General features: G+C 47.7%; 8 protein-coding genes across 8 annotated transcripts; 4 read left to right on the forward strand and 4 right to left on the reverse strand.

Moving 5' to 3' along the window:
• Positions 1-692: 692 nt before the first annotated feature.
• Positions 693-1,767, forward strand: N7447_003996 (ankyrin repeat domain-containing protein; the record flags this gene model as incomplete). The annotated part of the gene is made up of 6 exons (XM_057228271.1): positions 693-744; positions 796-821; positions 915-1,043; positions 1,136-1,258; positions 1,318-1,647; positions 1,714-1,767. The coding sequence occupies 6 exons, from the start codon at positions 693-695 to the stop codon at positions 1,765-1,767; spliced, it is 714 nt and encodes a 237-aa protein (XP_057087612.1).
• A 461-nt stretch (positions 1,768-2,228) lies between these two features.
• On the forward strand, positions 2,229-4,222 carry N7447_003997 (flavin-containing monooxygenase; the record flags this gene model as incomplete). Its single annotated transcript, XM_057228272.1, has 6 exons — positions 2,229-2,310; positions 2,360-2,482; positions 2,530-2,609; positions 2,682-3,000; positions 3,066-3,704; positions 3,762-4,222. 6 exons carry the CDS (start codon positions 2,229-2,231, stop codon positions 4,220-4,222), a joined length of 1,704 nt encoding a protein of 567 aa, XP_057087613.1.
• A 1,395-nt stretch (positions 4,223-5,617) lies between these two features.
• N7447_003998 (uncharacterized protein) lies at positions 5,618-6,463 on the forward strand (the record flags this gene model as incomplete). Its single annotated transcript, XM_057228273.1, has 1 exon — positions 5,618-6,463. The coding sequence occupies one exon, from the start codon at positions 5,618-5,620 to the stop codon at positions 6,461-6,463; it is 846 nt and encodes a 281-aa protein (XP_057087614.1).
• Positions 6,464-7,036: 573 nt separating this feature from the next.
• Positions 7,037-8,182, reverse strand: N7447_003999 (phosphatidylinositol-specific phospholipase C; the record flags this gene model as incomplete). Its single annotated transcript, XM_057228274.1, has 1 exon — positions 7,037-8,182. The coding sequence occupies one exon, from the start codon at positions 8,180-8,182 to the stop codon at positions 7,037-7,039; it is 1,146 nt and encodes a 381-aa protein (XP_057087615.1).
• Positions 8,183-8,431: 249 nt separating this feature from the next.
• Positions 8,432-10,109, forward strand: N7447_004000 (histidine phosphatase family protein; the record flags this gene model as incomplete). Its single annotated transcript, XM_057228275.1, has 3 exons — positions 8,432-8,938; positions 8,995-9,893; positions 9,944-10,109. 3 exons carry the CDS (start codon positions 8,432-8,434, stop codon positions 10,107-10,109), a joined length of 1,572 nt encoding a protein of 523 aa, XP_057087616.1.
• Positions 10,110-10,580: 471 nt separating this feature from the next.
• On the reverse strand, positions 10,581-12,360 carry N7447_004001 (MFS transporter; the record flags this gene model as incomplete). The annotated part of the gene is made up of 2 exons (XM_057228276.1): positions 10,581-11,491; positions 11,547-12,360. 2 exons carry the CDS (start codon positions 12,358-12,360, stop codon positions 10,581-10,583), a joined length of 1,725 nt encoding a protein of 574 aa, XP_057087617.1.
• Positions 12,361-13,553: 1,193 nt separating this feature from the next.
• Positions 13,554-15,059, reverse strand: N7447_004002 (fungal specific transcription factor domain-containing protein; the record flags this gene model as incomplete). Its single annotated transcript, XM_057228277.1, has 3 exons — positions 13,554-13,585; positions 13,641-14,927; positions 14,978-15,059. The coding sequence occupies 3 exons, from the start codon at positions 15,057-15,059 to the stop codon at positions 13,554-13,556; spliced, it is 1,401 nt and encodes a 466-aa protein (XP_057087618.1).
• A 478-nt stretch (positions 15,060-15,537) lies between these two features.
• Positions 15,538-17,086, reverse strand: N7447_004003 (H(+)-transporting V1 sector ATPase subunit H; the record flags this gene model as incomplete). The annotated part of the gene is made up of 3 exons (XM_057228278.1): positions 15,538-16,150; positions 16,207-16,732; positions 16,792-17,086. The coding sequence occupies 3 exons, from the start codon at positions 17,084-17,086 to the stop codon at positions 15,538-15,540; spliced, it is 1,434 nt and encodes a 477-aa protein (XP_057087619.1).
• Between the last annotated feature and the right edge of the window lie 7 nt (positions 17,087-17,093).

Raw genomic sequence — 17,093 nt, forward strand, 5'->3', positions numbered from 1 at the left:
TGCAGCGGGTGTTCGTGCCTGAGGCGCCATAATTGACCAACATTATACCCGGCCCAAAAATGGCGGTAAAGTTGAAAGGCGGTGGGCGGTGCGTGGTAGTATAGGACTAGACTCCAGTGATCCGTTAGCTACATACATTGTAGACTTTTTTTAAGGAAATGTATGGATTCTTGCTCTGATATCTTTCTTCCTTCATCAGCTGACCTATTCTGAGATATACGACATACCCCTGGACATACTCCCCATTGATGGCAGTATGCACAGTGTAATTTAAAGGAATTCTCTCTAAGAAATTAAGGCTAAAATAGAGCCTCCGCTTCGTGTAAGGGGTATAGCAGCTCATGTGTTATTGAAATTATAATGCTCAATGATATCCGTGCATATCTGACTTCACTACACCGTATGTACCTTTTGTATATGAACCCGATATAAAATGTACAAATGCAATGACTTAGGCTAGATTTCGTACCTCACGTGGAGCTACAAAACGTCAGCGCAATTGTAAATATTCTGTGTATCTTTCTACCAGCTCTCTTGATCCCTAGATCTTCATCTTCCCCAGAAATAAATCCATTGAGCTGGTTGACAATTGTTCCAGTCTGACCTCGGGACTCCGGGGCTTCAATATTGCGGACTCAGCCGCCTTATCGCAGCTCTTATCGCAACATCCCTCTCCATCCTCCAAAGTCGTCATGGATTCCGATCAGAAGTTCGCCCTGCACGAGGCTGCCCGGGAAGGAAGAAGTGAGCTTTACCCTTCTCTATATAGTACTGTATACTAATACATCTCCCTAGACCAGGTTGTTGAGTCGTTGCTCAATGTGAGTTGTGCTCCACCTGGGGCCGAGGCTGCCCCGCAAGATCAAGCTGGCACTGGTACTGGTCTCCAAGAACAAGGCTAATTATTGAAACAGGTAAACCCAAAATCTGCATTCGTGAAAGATGATGATGAGCGTCTCCCTATCCACTGGGCTGTGGCCTACAACCGAGTTCCAGTCGTGGAATTACTAGTGGCTATGAAGGATTTCGACCCAGATGTAGAAGTGAGTATCGTTGCCATCTTTTCGAAAAGAATTCTCTACGCCTTTTCAACAGTGACTAGCCAATATCATATAACTTTACTAACTCATCATAGGATGGATCCGGTTGGACGCCTCTTATGATTGCAGCTAGCCTAAAAGATGCCGCCGGCGACGCAACAATCGACCTATTACTGCGAAAAGGAGCTGACGTTTCTATCAAAAGCAACACTGGACAGGTCAGCTTTCCGAGAGACCGAATTGGCTATTGGGGGTACATGGACTTACTATCTAGTAGAATGCGCTGCACTTCGCAAGTTCCAAGTCCAATCTTTCCACCGTCCGCACCTTGCTTGCCAATAAATGTAGCGCCAGAGTCAAAGATAAGCGTGGCCAGCTGCCCCTTCACAGAGCAGCTGCAGTGGGATCTGTGCCTATCTTGAAGGCCCTCTTGGAAGAGGGTAAGAGTCCTGTCAACGCAACGGACGGGGACGGATTCACCGCGCTTCATCACGCTATCTCCGAGGGACACGGACCTGCCGCGATCTTATTGTTGAAATCTGGAGCAGAAGCGGAAAAGAGAGACAGTGAAGGTAGACTGGCCATTGAGCTAGTCCCAGACGACAAGGTAAGCCCCTCGCCTGAGTTAGGTATCCATTTAGATCGGAATGGCTGATTCTTCATGTTTATCCAGGTCAAGCAATACATCTTACAGACAGCAGAAAGGGAAGGGATTGAACTCCCTTGATTATTTTAGAGTATCTAGAAGTGATTAGGTATCAAACTTCAGACTAATCTTCGGAACACTGCATATGTCTCGGTATTCCAGCTTCCCTGCATTTCCAAATATCCAAATATCCAAACTTGTATGATCTTGACCTATTGATTCCTTATACGCGGATCAAGCCTTACATGTCGAAGTCTTCCAAATTTGCCAGATAATTGTTTACATTCCTGTCAAAAAGATCGGCATGGACGGTAATAGCCCACCTTGCAGCTTATGCATGCTACATATGTGACAAGAGCTGCATAAATACATAAGCGCAAGGATTAAGGATAATCGGCATCGGTCACCCTGGTGATCGATAATCCGTATTTACTAGGTAATGTTTGAATGTTTGCGGGGAAGCTTTGGGTTATATTCTGGTCTTCCGCCCATAACTTACCTGTCAACCCTCGAATAGTGCATAGTCAACATTGTTCAGAACGATGGCGAGTGACACGCGTCTCCCTGTGGGAAACAAAGACTTCACCAATGCTACTGTTGTCATTATTGGCGCCGGCATATCGGGTATGCTAAGTCCTCCAAGGCAAATAATAACCACTAACCCTTCCTCAAGGAATATGCATGGCGATTGATTTAATCAAACGGAATAAAACTCATAATTTCGTTATCCTCGAGAGAAGTAGCAGCGTAGGTGGAACTTGGAATGATAACAAGTATCCTGGCTGCTGTTGTGATGGTAAGAAATACTCTACATAACCAGTGACAGCAACTGATGAAATCTAGTCTGGAGCTCGCTCTATAGCTATTCCTTTGAACAGAATCCTAATTGGTCGAGAGAGTATCCCGGACAAGAAGAAATACATGTTAGTAATATGTGTGACCCTCGGCATGCCTTGCTATATACGAACGATTGCTGATTATCGTGCATCGACTAGGCGTATCTCGTTGGCGTTGCAGAGAAATATGGACTCTACAAGCACATTCGATTCAACTCCACGGTGACGGAGGCCCGTTGGAATGACATCGAGTCTAAGTGGAAGACAAACGTCGTGGTTTCAGGGCAGAAAGAGAGCGAGTTCGCAAGCTCCTACGTTTTGAATTCCGATTTCCTTGTCTCTGCTGTCGGGCAGCTCAATTTACCCCAAACACCCAACATCCCAGGTCTAGGAGATTTTCAAGGGAAGATGATGCACTCTGCTCGATGGGATTGTAGTTACGATGTGACAGGAAAGCGAATCGCAATCATTGGCAACGGTGTGTATTTTGAGGGAAATAAAGAAAAGTCGGCCTATGGAATACAATACTGACTCATTCTACAGGAGCAAGCGCCGCTCAAATTGTCCCTGAAGTTGCTCGAGTTGCTTCTCATCTCACTATCTACCAGCGGACGCCAAAATGGATCATCCCTCGCCTAGATCAACCAGTGTCTGTCCTTCAAAAGGCTCTATTCAAATGGGTTCCACCGCTTCACTGGCGCAAGCGCGCGCTTCAAATGGAATTCCGTGAAGGCTTTATTGCAGCTGTCATAGATAAAGATTCGGCACTTTCCCAATTCATTCGGACCTCATGTATCGATGCGATGAAATCCCAACTGCCTAATCGACCAGAGCTATGGGATACGTTGACACCCACTTATGCGCCGGGGTGCAAGAGAATCCTTCTTACAGATGACTATTATCCCGCCCTTTCCCGTGAAAACGTCCAGTTGGAGACACGCGGCATCACAGGTATCACGAAGTCGGGTATCAAAGTCGACGAAGAAGACGAACAAGAATACGATCTTATCATTCTTGCTACTGGCTTTAGAACTGTGGAGTTCATGCATCCCATCCAAATTTACGGCTCAAATGGCCGGTCCTTGGAAGATATCTGGAAAAATGGAGCAATGGCACTTAATGGTGTTACCGTCGAGGACTTGCCCAACTTTGGAATGTTCTATGGTCCTAACACTAATCTCGGTGAGATATCCTATCTTCAAATAACATCATGGGTTTATCATTCTAACTAATCAAAAGGACACAACTCCATTATCCTCATGATCGAAACACAGTCACGATATCTGAACACCCTTGTTGGGGAAGTGATGCGAGCCCGTCAACAAGGAAAGACGCTGGCTCTCAAGCCAGAGCTGGGTGCGTTGAAAAGCTACAACGATAGGATCCAGCACATTCTACGGCATACCAGCTTCGCGGACCCAAATTGCAACAGTTGGTACAAGAGAGATGACGGGGTCATCACCAATAATTGGTGTGGAACTGTAGCTGATTATCAACGTGAACTCTCAAATGTGCAGTGGCGGGATTATATTGCCGAGGGAACTGGTAAGGACCGTATGGTAAGCAAGGCTGCCACGAAAGTGAATCATGCTCGGGAGGAGACTTTGTTAAGCAATTTTTCTTTGCTTGCTGGGGCTATCAGTGTGTTGTCAGTGACGGCTTATCTTGTAGCTCAGTCGAGGCGGCTCAAGGCACACTGAGACAGCTTTACGATATTGTCAACACAATATAGCCAAGTTATAAGTTTTTTTTATCGATGCAGTGGTATGGTGTATGGTTTCTCGGGTTTCAGACCAAGTAATGAGTCTACAGGGATAGCTTATACCCTCAGCCCACGTACCTTCCTAAAGTGGGCACCTGCCTTGCACCTTCCTTCATCGCACGTCACCTCCCCAATCCATACGGGCAGCTCATATAGAGACATCTAGGAAGTCATTTCCGCTTCAAATGAAGAGCAAGGTTGACGGCCCCAATTCATAAACAGAGAACCCGGTTGTTCTTGAGCCTCAGCTCCCCTCGGCCCTCGTTTTCAGTTCACCTTGCCATGCTCCTCCATTTCAACCCTTGTTCGATTGAAAATCACACTGTTTATTCACAAAGGACCTATATAACATTCGATATGCGTTTTCATTACTACATTGTCGCCCTGGTGGGCTTATTGGGCACAGGGTTCTCCTTCGACTCTAAGTTCAATCCAATAACCCAACCTACCAACGGTGAAACCATTTATACCGGCTCCATTTACACTATAGGGTGGAATATGTCAAAGCACGGCCATTCAAGCCCCATCAATATTGAGCTAGGAGGCATCGAAGAATCCCATATCACGGGAGGTGTGGCAACTATCAGCAGTAAATACAATATAATCCTCGTTCATGCATCTAGCGTTATGTCTACGACTAAACCAGTATCTTCATAGCCGACACCAAGAGCAGCGGTGGCAAATTTCAGTGGGAATGTTAGCAGCATTCTTCCTAGCAGTGACAGTTACTGCATTAGAATGAGCTCTATCAACTATACTGCCATCTACAATGAATTGCCGAACTTCAATGAGTCAACAAACGCGACTAGTTCTTCCAAAGCGCCGATGACAACGAAGTCGGAGTTACAGCCTCTGGTATGCTGGCTATGCCAAAGTGAGGGTATTCGGTGAGATAAGTTTGAAAGTCTAAGGAGCTGCGCGGAATGTGTATGGGCAAAGGGGGCAAACAGGTTTTTCTGGGTTTGGGGGCTATAAAGCAAACAGGGAAATTGTATCCCGTCGGCTCGATAAACTGTGGAAAGGGGGAAAGTGTTATCACCGTTTCTTGTTTGAATTTGCCAAGGAATGTAGGGCTGCATGTTTGAGGGCCTAGTCTTTCTTGATAATGTCATAGAAGGACAGGATTCTGTTCTGTGCATATAAACAGGTGATCTACCCCTTGCAAGACATGGATGAATTCTCGTTGCCATAACCAGTAAGCGACATCATACATCAAGATTACAATACTTCTCTGATAAGCAACCTTCCTTTTCGATCATCACTGCCATACCCTAATCTACGTTGGAGATTTCCTTATCTACCAAGCTAGACCTCCGTGTCAAAAATCAACAGCATGACCTCTTCAACCCCATTAACGAAGCGATATCTCTCCGAGCAAGGGCCCCCGGAAGATGAACCGCTAAGCTCGCCCGCAAAAAGGCGCCGGTTTTACTTCGCTGATAAAACTTCCATTGAGACAACTGTCGCGCCCGAAGGCTCCAGAAATTCCACACCCCGAACAATCGCCAAACCAGAGACCTCCGTTGAACGTTCCTTCAGCTTAAGAAAGGAACGCGGGGAAGATAAATTACCAATAAGATGCGACTGCCCACCATTGCGCGGCCGATCCGACTATCGCGTCTGGCGCCGCGAAATGAAGCTTATTCTGAGCGAAAATCTGGTTTGGGACTTGGTTGATGGCCGAATCGGTCAACTTCCTCGATCACATTACTTGGGAGGCCAATTAGACAGCCTGAACGAGGCGGCGAGGGAAATCATTAATGCAAATCTATCTCCCACTACCAGGCCGATGGTTCGCAACATTCGAAATGCACAAAAGATGTGGGAGAAGCTGGAAAAACACTGCAAACCTTCTGATTGGAGTTTGGTGCGGTCTGGCTGGCTTGAGTTGCAGAATATCAAATTCAGCCAATGTCGTGACGTCTGGGATTATGTGTTTAAGGTGGACGATGCATGGAGATGCATCTGTCTTGATCAGGAGGACATTCTTGAGAAACATGAATTCGCCCGTTGTGCGAGCCTCGTGTGCTCTTTGGATACACCTCAGTGGGAAACTTGGAAGATGGGTTTTCTCTCTGATCGCAATATCGCTATACCAAATTTTGCAGACCTGGTGGAGAGCTTGACTTTAGCTGAGGATAAGGGCATTGTGTCTGATTTGATTGGCATTGCGATCTGACTCGAAGCTGTGCGAGTCGTCGTTTCATGGTACCGCAAGATTTTGTGTCTTTCATTTTGTTTTATAACGTTACCCGTGCTGGATATAGATAGATCATCATAAACAAGTCAACCGTCTTGCTTCTCTCAGTGCACTCGCAAAATGTGTTGCTCTTGCATGTATAAGAACAACCAAATCGTGTTGACACTGGCAAAGAGAAGTGGGCCCGGATAGAGTTGATCTTATCTGATCGTCGATCAGCACTCGGGCAGCCTGAGAAGTATAGATATTAGGCTGAAAAGGGGCCCAGGTGTGTACAATCCAATATCGCGCCATATACAAGTGAATATGGGAAGGGTCGCATGGATAATGTCATGTTAGATCCGATGTTATACCTGGAGATGATACTCGTCTCTACGCCATCGCTCCTGCCTTGTTTAATGAGCGAATTCCCTACGACCGCAAGCCCATTAGAAGGCAAATCCGGTTCTGCAATTGCGCCGAAGTATAAGCCCGAGGCGCGGACTATATTTATTCCAAGACTAGCTTGGTAATTAACTATTCTCCTACCAAAATCAGAGAGATTTTGGTATTTTACAAATCTAAGAACGTATCGATCAGGTCAGAGGGCTGCTCAAAGAAATCAAACATCACAATCCCCACTCGCTTGCCTTTCTGTCTTTTCAGGAAAGGCAGTAACTGCTGGTTAACCCCACCATCCGGTGTATAGCCAGTGCCATTTCCCAGTGCCATGATCCGAGGCGAATAGGGAGGGTCATTTGCTATGTTGTTGCTAGACGCCCAAGTCCAGAATAGACTGTCCGGGTGATGACTAGTAGCTTTGTGAATGCTTCTCACTGTGGCATTGTATTTCCACCTGATGTTCTCGATCGCACTCGACCCTGTCGGTGTGAGCGGCTGGTAGTAGTCTTCTATGTAGGCGGTCAAACTCTTGGCCTTGTTGTATACCAGGGTGATATCTGCGCCGTTATCGGTCCAGAGACTGGGCGAGAAGTGCAGGCCGGGGAGTGCGGCTGTGTAAGAATCTGGAAGCTGGTCCAAGTCAAAACGGCGCATGAGAGTTATCTTTCCACGTGCGTCACCCAGCGGGCCTAGTTCGTCTTTTGTTTGCATGAAATAATAGCGTGCAGCAGGGGAGGTGAGAATATTGTAGAGTTGCAGCTGTACGGCCCCGTTGTTTGAGGCGTACAGGCCCGTCGAGCTTTGGTATTGGAATGAAAGGAAGATGGTCTCTGAGGGATGATCATCCAGCCATTGATAAAAGCCAAACAGCACATCACTGACTGTGGCTGTCTCCGAAAGCAGGGCCTGTGCATGGTAGAATATGAGGGTGGAGTTTGTTGGATCGAAAGCGTACCGCAGGTCAAATGCCCGGATTCCCATGTCGAGCATATCGATGAAAGATGACTCTTGGCACCGCAATGCTTCTGGCACTGGAACAACGACCTGGTTGAGATCTGTGATGCCCCGTAGGGCATTTTGCGTCGCCTGGGTATAATTCCACGTGGCGCTGTCATGAGTGCCAGGGATGTTCATATGAACGAGCAATGTTTCATCGGGATAGCTCTTCATCCATTCCGATTTTCCCCCTGTGCTTTTCTTGTACGATCCAAATATTGGAGTGGCGGTGTCAAGTACTGTTTGAAGTCCGAAATCCGCTAGAGCGGCAGACGCCAGGGGAATGGCCATGGCCATAACAACCGAAGCCTTCCACATCATTATGGAAATACTGAGAGTGCAGTCAACAGGTAATCAAAATTCCCAGATTAACTTTGAGAATACTTGGAATATGCAGTGTTATAGCTGAAAGAAGCCCTCCCAATATTCTGCAGGGGGTGTTGATGGTATCAACGCCAAGACCCACGCAGTTACCGGAAACCTCGGGGAATCATTGTCGATCCCCTTAAATAGACCTCATTCGATGAAATAGTTGAGAGCAATTTAGTTCAAAGTAGGCTATAAAGCCATATGGCTGCTCAGGTTGGCTCGACGACACCACGTGCACCAATTGTTAGGTCGCGACTGGTGCGACTACGGTGGAGCTTCATCTTGTTTCTCGTCTTGGGTTTATTGGCAATTACTTCGGAAATCTATATCTTCGAAAGTCTCCGACAAACCTGGTTTTTCTCAAAACCTATCTCCATCATGCGCAGTCTCGTTTTGCTTTCCGTGACAGCCTCAGTGCTGGGACAAACCCCGGGGAACTCCTTCTATCCCCCAACGCTGAATGATACAACATACATCAACAACAGCTCAATCGGAACATATGGTGGTATCTATGAAGCTCCAGCCAGTGGTCCGACCGGGGGAAGCCCCTACGGGACCTACGACTACTGTTCCATGCCGCATCCTCGTTCGGATGAATACGAGCTGCCCAAAGCTCTAACCAACGGAGCTAAGGGAAAGCTTGTGTACCTGGAGTATCTCCAGCGTCACCAGCGACGAACTCCGTACAACATTCTCCCAGGTGGGGAGGTAAGCAACTCTCAAATCACCTTTGACTCTCGGTCCATATTAACCCCTTCCCCCAGAATCAAGCATATCACTGCGACAATGTGCGCCCGTATCTCTACGCAGGCCCCAACAGCGCAAGTGACATCCAGCCCATGCCAATGTATGCACAGACATATCAGGACCCGACCAACCCATTCACGCCCGGCGTGAACGGCACCTGTCAGTACCCCCAGATCACCATCGGAGGAGTCCAGGACGGGTATCAACACGGTAAAGACCTGTGGAGCGTCTACGGCAAGAAGCTTGGATTGATCCCCAAGAAGCCAAACAACCGCGTCTGGTTCCGCTCCAGCGAGTCCGCTCTCACGCAGGCCTCGGCTGGCACGGTCCTGCGCGGCATGTGGCCTCACTATAAGGGAGCTCTGCCCCTGCACCAGATGGTTTCATCTGTGAATACCGTCAATGCAGGATACTCTTGTCCTGCTGTCGGCTCTACTCTGTCGAGCATGAAGTCTACTACTCAGTGGAAAGAGCATCTGGCTGTCACCGAAGAGTTGCGCTCGAAGCTAGGCGCTATGTTGGGGGCGACCGACAGTTCATGGCAGAGTACCTTTGATCACTTTGCGGATAACTTCCAGGGTCGCCTTTGCAATGGCTATGATCTGCCATGTAGTCTGTCGAATTCCTCAGCCTGTGTCACAATGCAGATGGCTGAAGAGGTCTTCCGTGCTGGTGATTGGGAGTGGAATTACTACTGGCGCTCGAACCCGGATGTAGTCAAGTACATCCAGGTTGTCGAGGGCTTGTTTATTGGCGAGATCATTTCACGTCTACAAGCTGTCCTAGATGGGAAGTCGTCCCTTGATTACAGTCACATCTTTATTCATGATGGGGATATCGGTCCGATCCTAGGTTCTTTGGGAATTGAGACGCTTCGTTGGCCTGGTATGGCATCAAACATTGCTTTTGAAGTTTGGTAGGTCAACCTATTTTCTTATATACTGGGGTTCTCTAACTTTTTTTCAGGGAGACGAAAGATGGGAAGCATGGGGAGTCCTTCTACGCCCGGGTTTTGTATAGTGGCCATCCCATTCGAAGCATCCACGGTCCTCTTGACTGGGTCCCTCTCTCGAAGCTGATTGATATCATGAGCCCCTACGTCCCGGAGGATATAACTTCTCTCTGTGGATAAAAAAAGCGTCGGAGATCTCAATTCTCGTCTTAAACGATATTTCTAGAATAATTATTTTAAAGTTATCAGCGCGCCCTCTTAATTCTAACCCACAGAAGAAATAATAAGACATAGTGTCGCTTATTCTCCGATGTAGATTAACCACATAATATGGGTAGACGTAACTTTTTAATTGGCGTCTAGGATGACTCTTAGCTATTATAGGCTAAGCATGTTTCTCGTTCTTTCACATAGAGCCCATAAGAGGAAGAATGTGGCTATTTATCACCTTATCTCTTTTAGCCATATATCAGAAAATTATAATTATTTAAGGGATAAAGAACTCTTTAAAATATTATTTATTAATATTCTTATTTAAAATATATATGCTCGTCGATTCTCCAGAACGCCATCAATAAAGATGCTGTAAGAACTTATCATCGAAAATCGTAAATAGTCAGCCAAAAGCCACACTCATTCCACCTCCTCCTCCTAGCTGGCAAACTTGCTCAAAGCACGAAGTCTGCTACCATAGAAGTAAAGTAACCAGATACCAATGATACCAATAACACTCAATCCACCAAGAAGACTGACACCACGAGCAACACCCAAGTTCCCAAATAACGGATGCGCAAACAGCACACTGCCACAAGCAAGCGCACTGCGGAAGAAATCATTCGCAGCGAACAGACTAGCCGCGTACTTGGGGTATGTGAGGGGAATATACAGGAAGATGCATTGCATGAGGATAAAAACCGTGACACCATAGATGGTGATACCGATGGTAGGCACAATCCAATTAATGGACGCACGAGCCGTCCAGGCAAAGACGAAAAGACCAATAATAGGGCCAAAGGAGGCAGGCAGCGCGGGGATAAGAATATCCTCGTTTGGAGGGAAGCCGAAGCGGCGGATGCGAGGGTTCATCCAGAAGTAGATGTAGCTGCCGTATATGGCGATGCCGAGAATGCATGCTACCATTATACATAAGAAGACAAGGCCGGTCTGGCCGAGGTTCATGTTGTAATCGACTGGGTAGACTAGGGGGAAGACCTCGAAGAAGGAGTAGTAGATGCCGTAGATGATGGCGGTGTAGATCTGGACGAAGAGGACGGCGGGATCCTTGATGGTGATTTCCATGGGCTTGATTAGGGCATCGATGGCAACAGCTGAGATTCGTAAGCTGCGCTGGTCGATCTCGGATTGGGACTGGAAGTGGTTGGTATTGTGGATTTTGCGGAGACGGGCAGCGCGTCGGAGTAGGATTGTTGCGGTGCTGGTTTCTGGCAGGAACATGAACATCAGGATGAATACTGGGGCGGAGGCCCAGATTGATTCGAAGAGGGACCAGCGCCAGCCTTTGACGGGGACGGCGAAGCCGCTGAGGAGAGGGCCGAGAGCGGCTGTATAGTCTGGTTAGTATATGGACAGGTATTCGGTATAGATAGGGAAACTTACGTCCACAATAGGCGGCAGAGACCCAAGCCATCATGGCATATGGCAGGTACATTAGACTGTATATGTCTCCGATAGAAGCACCTCCAGATGCAAGGCAGGGGGAGCCAAAGAAGCCTTGCAGAAAGCGCAACACCAGCAAGCCAGCGAAGTTTTTTACAAAGGCTGTTGGGATGGAGATGATCACGAAGAGGAACATCGTGATTATGTACACTGGATTGCGTCCAATCATGGGGATTTCACTCAGTGGAGAGAAGACTAATGGTCCGGTACCATATCCCAGAACATAGAGTGACAACCCCAGGGTAGCGACCAAGGTGCTCACACCGAACTCCTTCATGACACCCTCTGTCGAGGGGGTGTAAATCGCAGAAGTACTATATACCACAAAGGTATATAAACAGATCAGGGTAGTAACAAGAATACGCTTGCGTCTGGACCAGTTGTGTGGATTTTCTGGATCATCGGTATAGTACCAATCAACGAGGATGGTACCGTCTATTGTTTTCTTGGGGGCGATTGGGATGGATTTGACTTGGTCAATTTCATGTTGTTCGTCGGCCTCGAGACGAGCCTCAGTGAATTGCAGGGATGCTTCGGTAGAGGCCCGACTTAGAGGCTCACTGTATCCATCGCTTCGGTTGGAGTCTCGTCGGGTGATATTCTTTTCACTCTCATTTCCGCTTGGATTCAACAATTGAAGCCATGTGTCGGGAAGCTTGAAGTCGGGCTTTTCTTCGGGGTATTGGAAGTATTTGTTGTTTGTCAGAAGACGAACAAGCTGCCCGAATGGGGCATCTCGAATGACAGATGCCATTTTGATGGGAAGGATATAAAGGGCAAGACACCCTTGCAGTAGGATTGGATGGCTAAATTGGATGGGATACTATTAAATGAGAGGTACAATAGACAAATTATATACATACTTCCGATTTTCTAGATTTCTAATCCTTTTAGAAGTCCGTTAGAAATCACAACCTGGTTCCAAAGGCTTCAAGAGCATCTATGACGAAAATCGGATATTATAAATGGAGGTTGGAGTCTGCACGAATCAGAACGTCCAATAGACGCCGCGCAGAATGGCGTATACGAGAGAACCCTGGAAATTATATGAAGTTTGCCCGACCCCGACCCTTAAATCCATGCCAGGCTTATCAATGTGACCCACTGTAAAAAAAAAATTGCCACTGTTTATTAAACAGTGGATAAAAAAGATCTGGACTTGCAGGGAATCGAACCCTGGACCACTCCCATGCTAAGGGAGTATTATACCACTAAACCACAAGCCCAGTTGATTGGTTGTTTGAGACCAATTGGTATCTATAAATCAAATCCCTTTTGTCCACTGACTTCCACAATAATACTTACAGGCATACAAGTTTTCTCAAAGTAGCCAAAAAGAAAGAGTACTGAAATTTAAGTCTGGGTCAATTGTTAAAATATTATAACAACTTTAGATACCTAAAGTGGAAGAAAATTCATATTTCAAAAAGACAAAGCTGATACAATGTAGAAATATATATACTTTCTTTCTTTTGGTATGCTTCATAATACTTATAATAATTTGATTAAAAGGGACTTTCTTTACATTATATACATATCCCCTACATATTTATGCTTCCAGGCAAAAGAACAAGTGGTTAGGATGGGGATCACTGCTCTGAATATCAGTATTGCCGGCCGAGTAGATATACGAGTGCTAGCCGAAAGTAGTAATAGACAACACGCTCTTTATTTCCCCAGCTAACTCGTGAGTCACAATTGGATATGGGTGAACCAAAAGAGAAGGGTTGAATTGAAGAGGGAAAGATAGTTGTGTACAATTGCTAAAAAAATATATATCGCTAGCCACTTCCAAACGCCAGGGCTTAAACGCATGTAGGTATGCAAACCAAAATTCTGCCAACATAGACTTGTTGACACAGAAAATTATAGTGTACCAAAGAAGATAATATATACAACCTGAACTCAAAGGCATATATCATTGCACATGAGGCATAATAAGTCTCCCTAGTAAGGGATGAAATCGAACTGCATTCGTTCTATAAATGAGATGTTAGCATGAAAACATCAACAGGATTGAAAAAAAAATCATACCGAGGAAATGGCTCCAGTCTTCTTCTTCGCTGAGTTGGTTAGACCAATACTGCTCGAGAAAGTTCAATGACTGAAGAACGTTCGGAACACGAATAGTGTCATGTAAGGACGACAGCAGTTGCCGGACTGTATCTCGATCTTGACCGCGCGCCTCGCAGCCCGCAATAAATATTGGCGTCGTTAACATTACCCAAGGCGAGAGGCCTGACGATGGGCCAATCTGTGCGGTGCATTCCAGGATGCGCTGGACCGACTGCTGCACTTCTGGCGACGTAGTTGGCGTTTTCCGAAGCCGTCGGTGGATCTGAATGAGCGCGCTGTGCTGGAATGCCTCATTGCATAGCAGGAGCTGCTGCGCAGTCTCCACAGATAAGCCTTCTGCTGCCCTAGGGTAAAAGGATGGCTGCGAGTTTGAGTCACGACCCATGAGCTGTCGAATTGCAAGCTCCAAGGACGCGGCATCATCCTCAACACTGCCGTCAATTTCTCCTGCAACAAAGCCCTGAGTAGCCTTCTCAGCTTCATGGCTTCGCCAAGCAGCAGCACCGATCTGCCTAAACACGGCCGCAAGGTCTACACTGAAACCCCAATAGTCATCTAAATAATCAGGAGACCCGCCCAACCCCATCAAATCAGAGGAGGCGAAGTCTGAAATCTCTCCAATGGGTGGACCATTGCCTGTCAATGCTGTAAGCGACACGATCGACCAGTACCAACGATCCAAATACTGCCGGAACCCGCTTGTAGACCGCAGGGAATCATCGCCAGCGGCATCAGACGCCCTCATTAATGCCCTCGCCCCGTCAATATGTGCTCTCCACGAGTTCGGGTTGATCGCCCCAGAATGAATCTCAGCTAGACAGAGCGTCCGAGCAGTTGCTACCAGCGCCTCCGGATCCTTGGATGAGGGATTCTGCAGCTCTGTTTGGAAATGTTCAAGACTGAGAGCCATTAGCCGGGCAATATCCGGTGCTGATTTTACGCTCTCCGACTGATTGTGTAGGGCTTGGATATGGATCGCCGATAGAGCGGTTGTAGCGTAGAGTAAGGAGGGAGTCTGGAGAGCCATTGGGATCAGCATGCGACATATATCCTGCTGCATCCCCGAATGGCACGCTGTGATCTGGGAGGCATCGTTGATAAAATGGTGCAACAAGGCCTTTTGACTGGACGATAAGGACGAGAAGGGATCGACGGGTTGCGACAGAGTGAGATCTGATCCGGTTCTGGCGCTGGCTGGCTGCGCCGCCTTCTTCGTGGTGTAGATAAACTCTCCTGGTGAATATTCTGCGATGATTAGAACTATGTACAAGGTCCCTCGGGTATAAAGTGCATACCGAGTCTATGCATGCCTCCTGTACCGACACAAGCACCGAACCTGGATCGCGAGAATGCCCGTCCACCCCACTGCAACTGCATTGCATATTGGCACTGCTCGCCTGCAGTCTGGCAGCGCCCGCAGTTCGGTCTCTGCTCGTCACATTTTTGTCGACGTGATTTACATCTCTTGCAACCTGTGAAGGATCTCGACATGCTGCAGTTTGGTGGGATGATGTTCTCGAAGAATTCCTGCGGGGAATGGAAAGCTCCCCGGAACCCGCCCGCGTGGCAAATATGATTTCTGGGGAACAACATAAGTGATTACATATACTGGATTCTATAGAGATAAAGGGCTGCTTGATAAGTTTTTTTGGTTCTTTAGTGATCGACCGTTTGGAGTATTGGAATATCAGAAACTAGTGGGCCATGAATGACATAGATGAGTATGATTCTAAGATCCCCAAGAAAAAAAAGAAAGCGAGTACGCGCTATGGCAAGAAAATACACAGTACATGCCAACCAGAGTATATGTTCATCATGGAAAGCCATCAACATATCAGAAAGCTCTTTTGAGGGATTAGCCCTCAAAGGTATATCGAAGCCACTCGCCGACAGCGTGCAAGCTCTCCCATCGGACGGTTTCATCTGAATCAACCATCAGTTCCATCACCCGTGTCTTTAGGCCCAGTCGCTCCAACTGCCCACGGCGCTCGGGAACCTCCTTCACTAAGTGCCCTACGTCGTTGCAAGCAATAGCCAGAACCTGCTTGTCGTTATCCCAACTCTTGGACAGAATCTCGACCAGTTTCTTGGGCAAGGCACCGTTCGACTCCTCAACAATTCGTCGAGCGTTATCTTTCCAGAAGGTCGGGTTCTTGTGAGGGGGCGACCAGCGCAGGTGGCCCGACTGGACTTCGGCGGCATATTCGTCAAAGGTGGTCTGTGTCTTGGTGTATTCCTCCAACATGGAAGAGAGCGCGTTGAGGTCCTCGAGCAGGTCGGGGTCGGTCAGGTGACGACCAGTCAAGTTGACCAGGAGGGCGGGGAGTCGAAGGAACACGGCGATGGGTAGCAGAGTCGTCCGGTTGCTGGAACAAAGATTGTACAGAGTTGCAAGAAGCAAGCGAGTGGTCTTTTCTTTCGGCGAGAGACGCAGAAGGTGGGTGTAGAGTTGAATAATTTCATAGTTCCTAAGTGGGGTTAGTAGCTGCTCAGAGTGTAAATCGATTGTCGTCACAACACTTACTCTTGAAGTTCATCGCCAACGAGAGCGCCCTCAAACGAAAGCTGCCACAGAACGAGAAGCACCCGATATAGAAGCTGTAGTCCAACACCACCAGCGAGACCAGGCTCGACGGTGCGAGTGCTGCTTCCCAGTGTACTTGCGTTGCCTGTGTTGTCTTTAGCCCCCGCTGCAGCTCGAAGAGTTTCGATCAAGGGGACCAGGGTCTCTTGACGTTGCGCCCAAAATATTTCTCGGGATCGGCTTGTTCTCAGCAGCTCGGAGAATCCTTGGACACCAATATCCTGGAGCCCACTGTCCTGATTCTTGGTTAAGGTAGAGAGATAGGTGTAGAGCCGTGGGAGAGCCTCGTTGTCACGCGGTGCAGGTTTGGATGAAGCAACTAGACTGTGCGACACAAGGGCCGTGAGGAAGGTGGACGTGAGCAGAGGAATGGGGTCTTCAGCATTTGTCGAGTGCTGCAGGAATGGTAGGAATGGCTTGTACGGTTCCGGGTGAGAAACAAGCGAGTTGGCCAGAGAAGGCACATCTATAGAAGATCAAATCAGCATAGCTCATTGGAACTTCAGCTCCGCCAGCAGCAAATACCTTGAATCAAGTCCGAGGCCAGCACCAGTATATACTGCACGATATCGGTCCTTCGAGAGGCCGAGTCCAAGACACTCTTTCCCTGTGCGCCGCCGACCAACAGCTCTGTGTATCCAGCAAGATCTTCTTCTATCGTCTGGCGGCGTTGGTCCTTGCGCACCTTATCCACCGCCTTGATCTTCTTCAAGTGGTCATCGGTGATGTTGCCCGCTCGAACGGCACCCTCCCAGGGAATTGGGCGAGCTCGAATATTATTCTGGAGGGAGCTGAGGTAGGTGGGTGGCTCCAGTGACATTGTGAGT

This window comes from Penicillium robsamsonii (genome assembly GCF_028829455.1).
Source record: "Penicillium robsamsonii strain IBT 29466 chromosome Unknown utg000002l_segment0_segment0, whole genome shotgun sequence".
Classification (NCBI taxonomy): Eukaryota; Fungi; Ascomycota; class Eurotiomycetes; order Eurotiales; family Aspergillaceae; genus Penicillium; species Penicillium robsamsonii.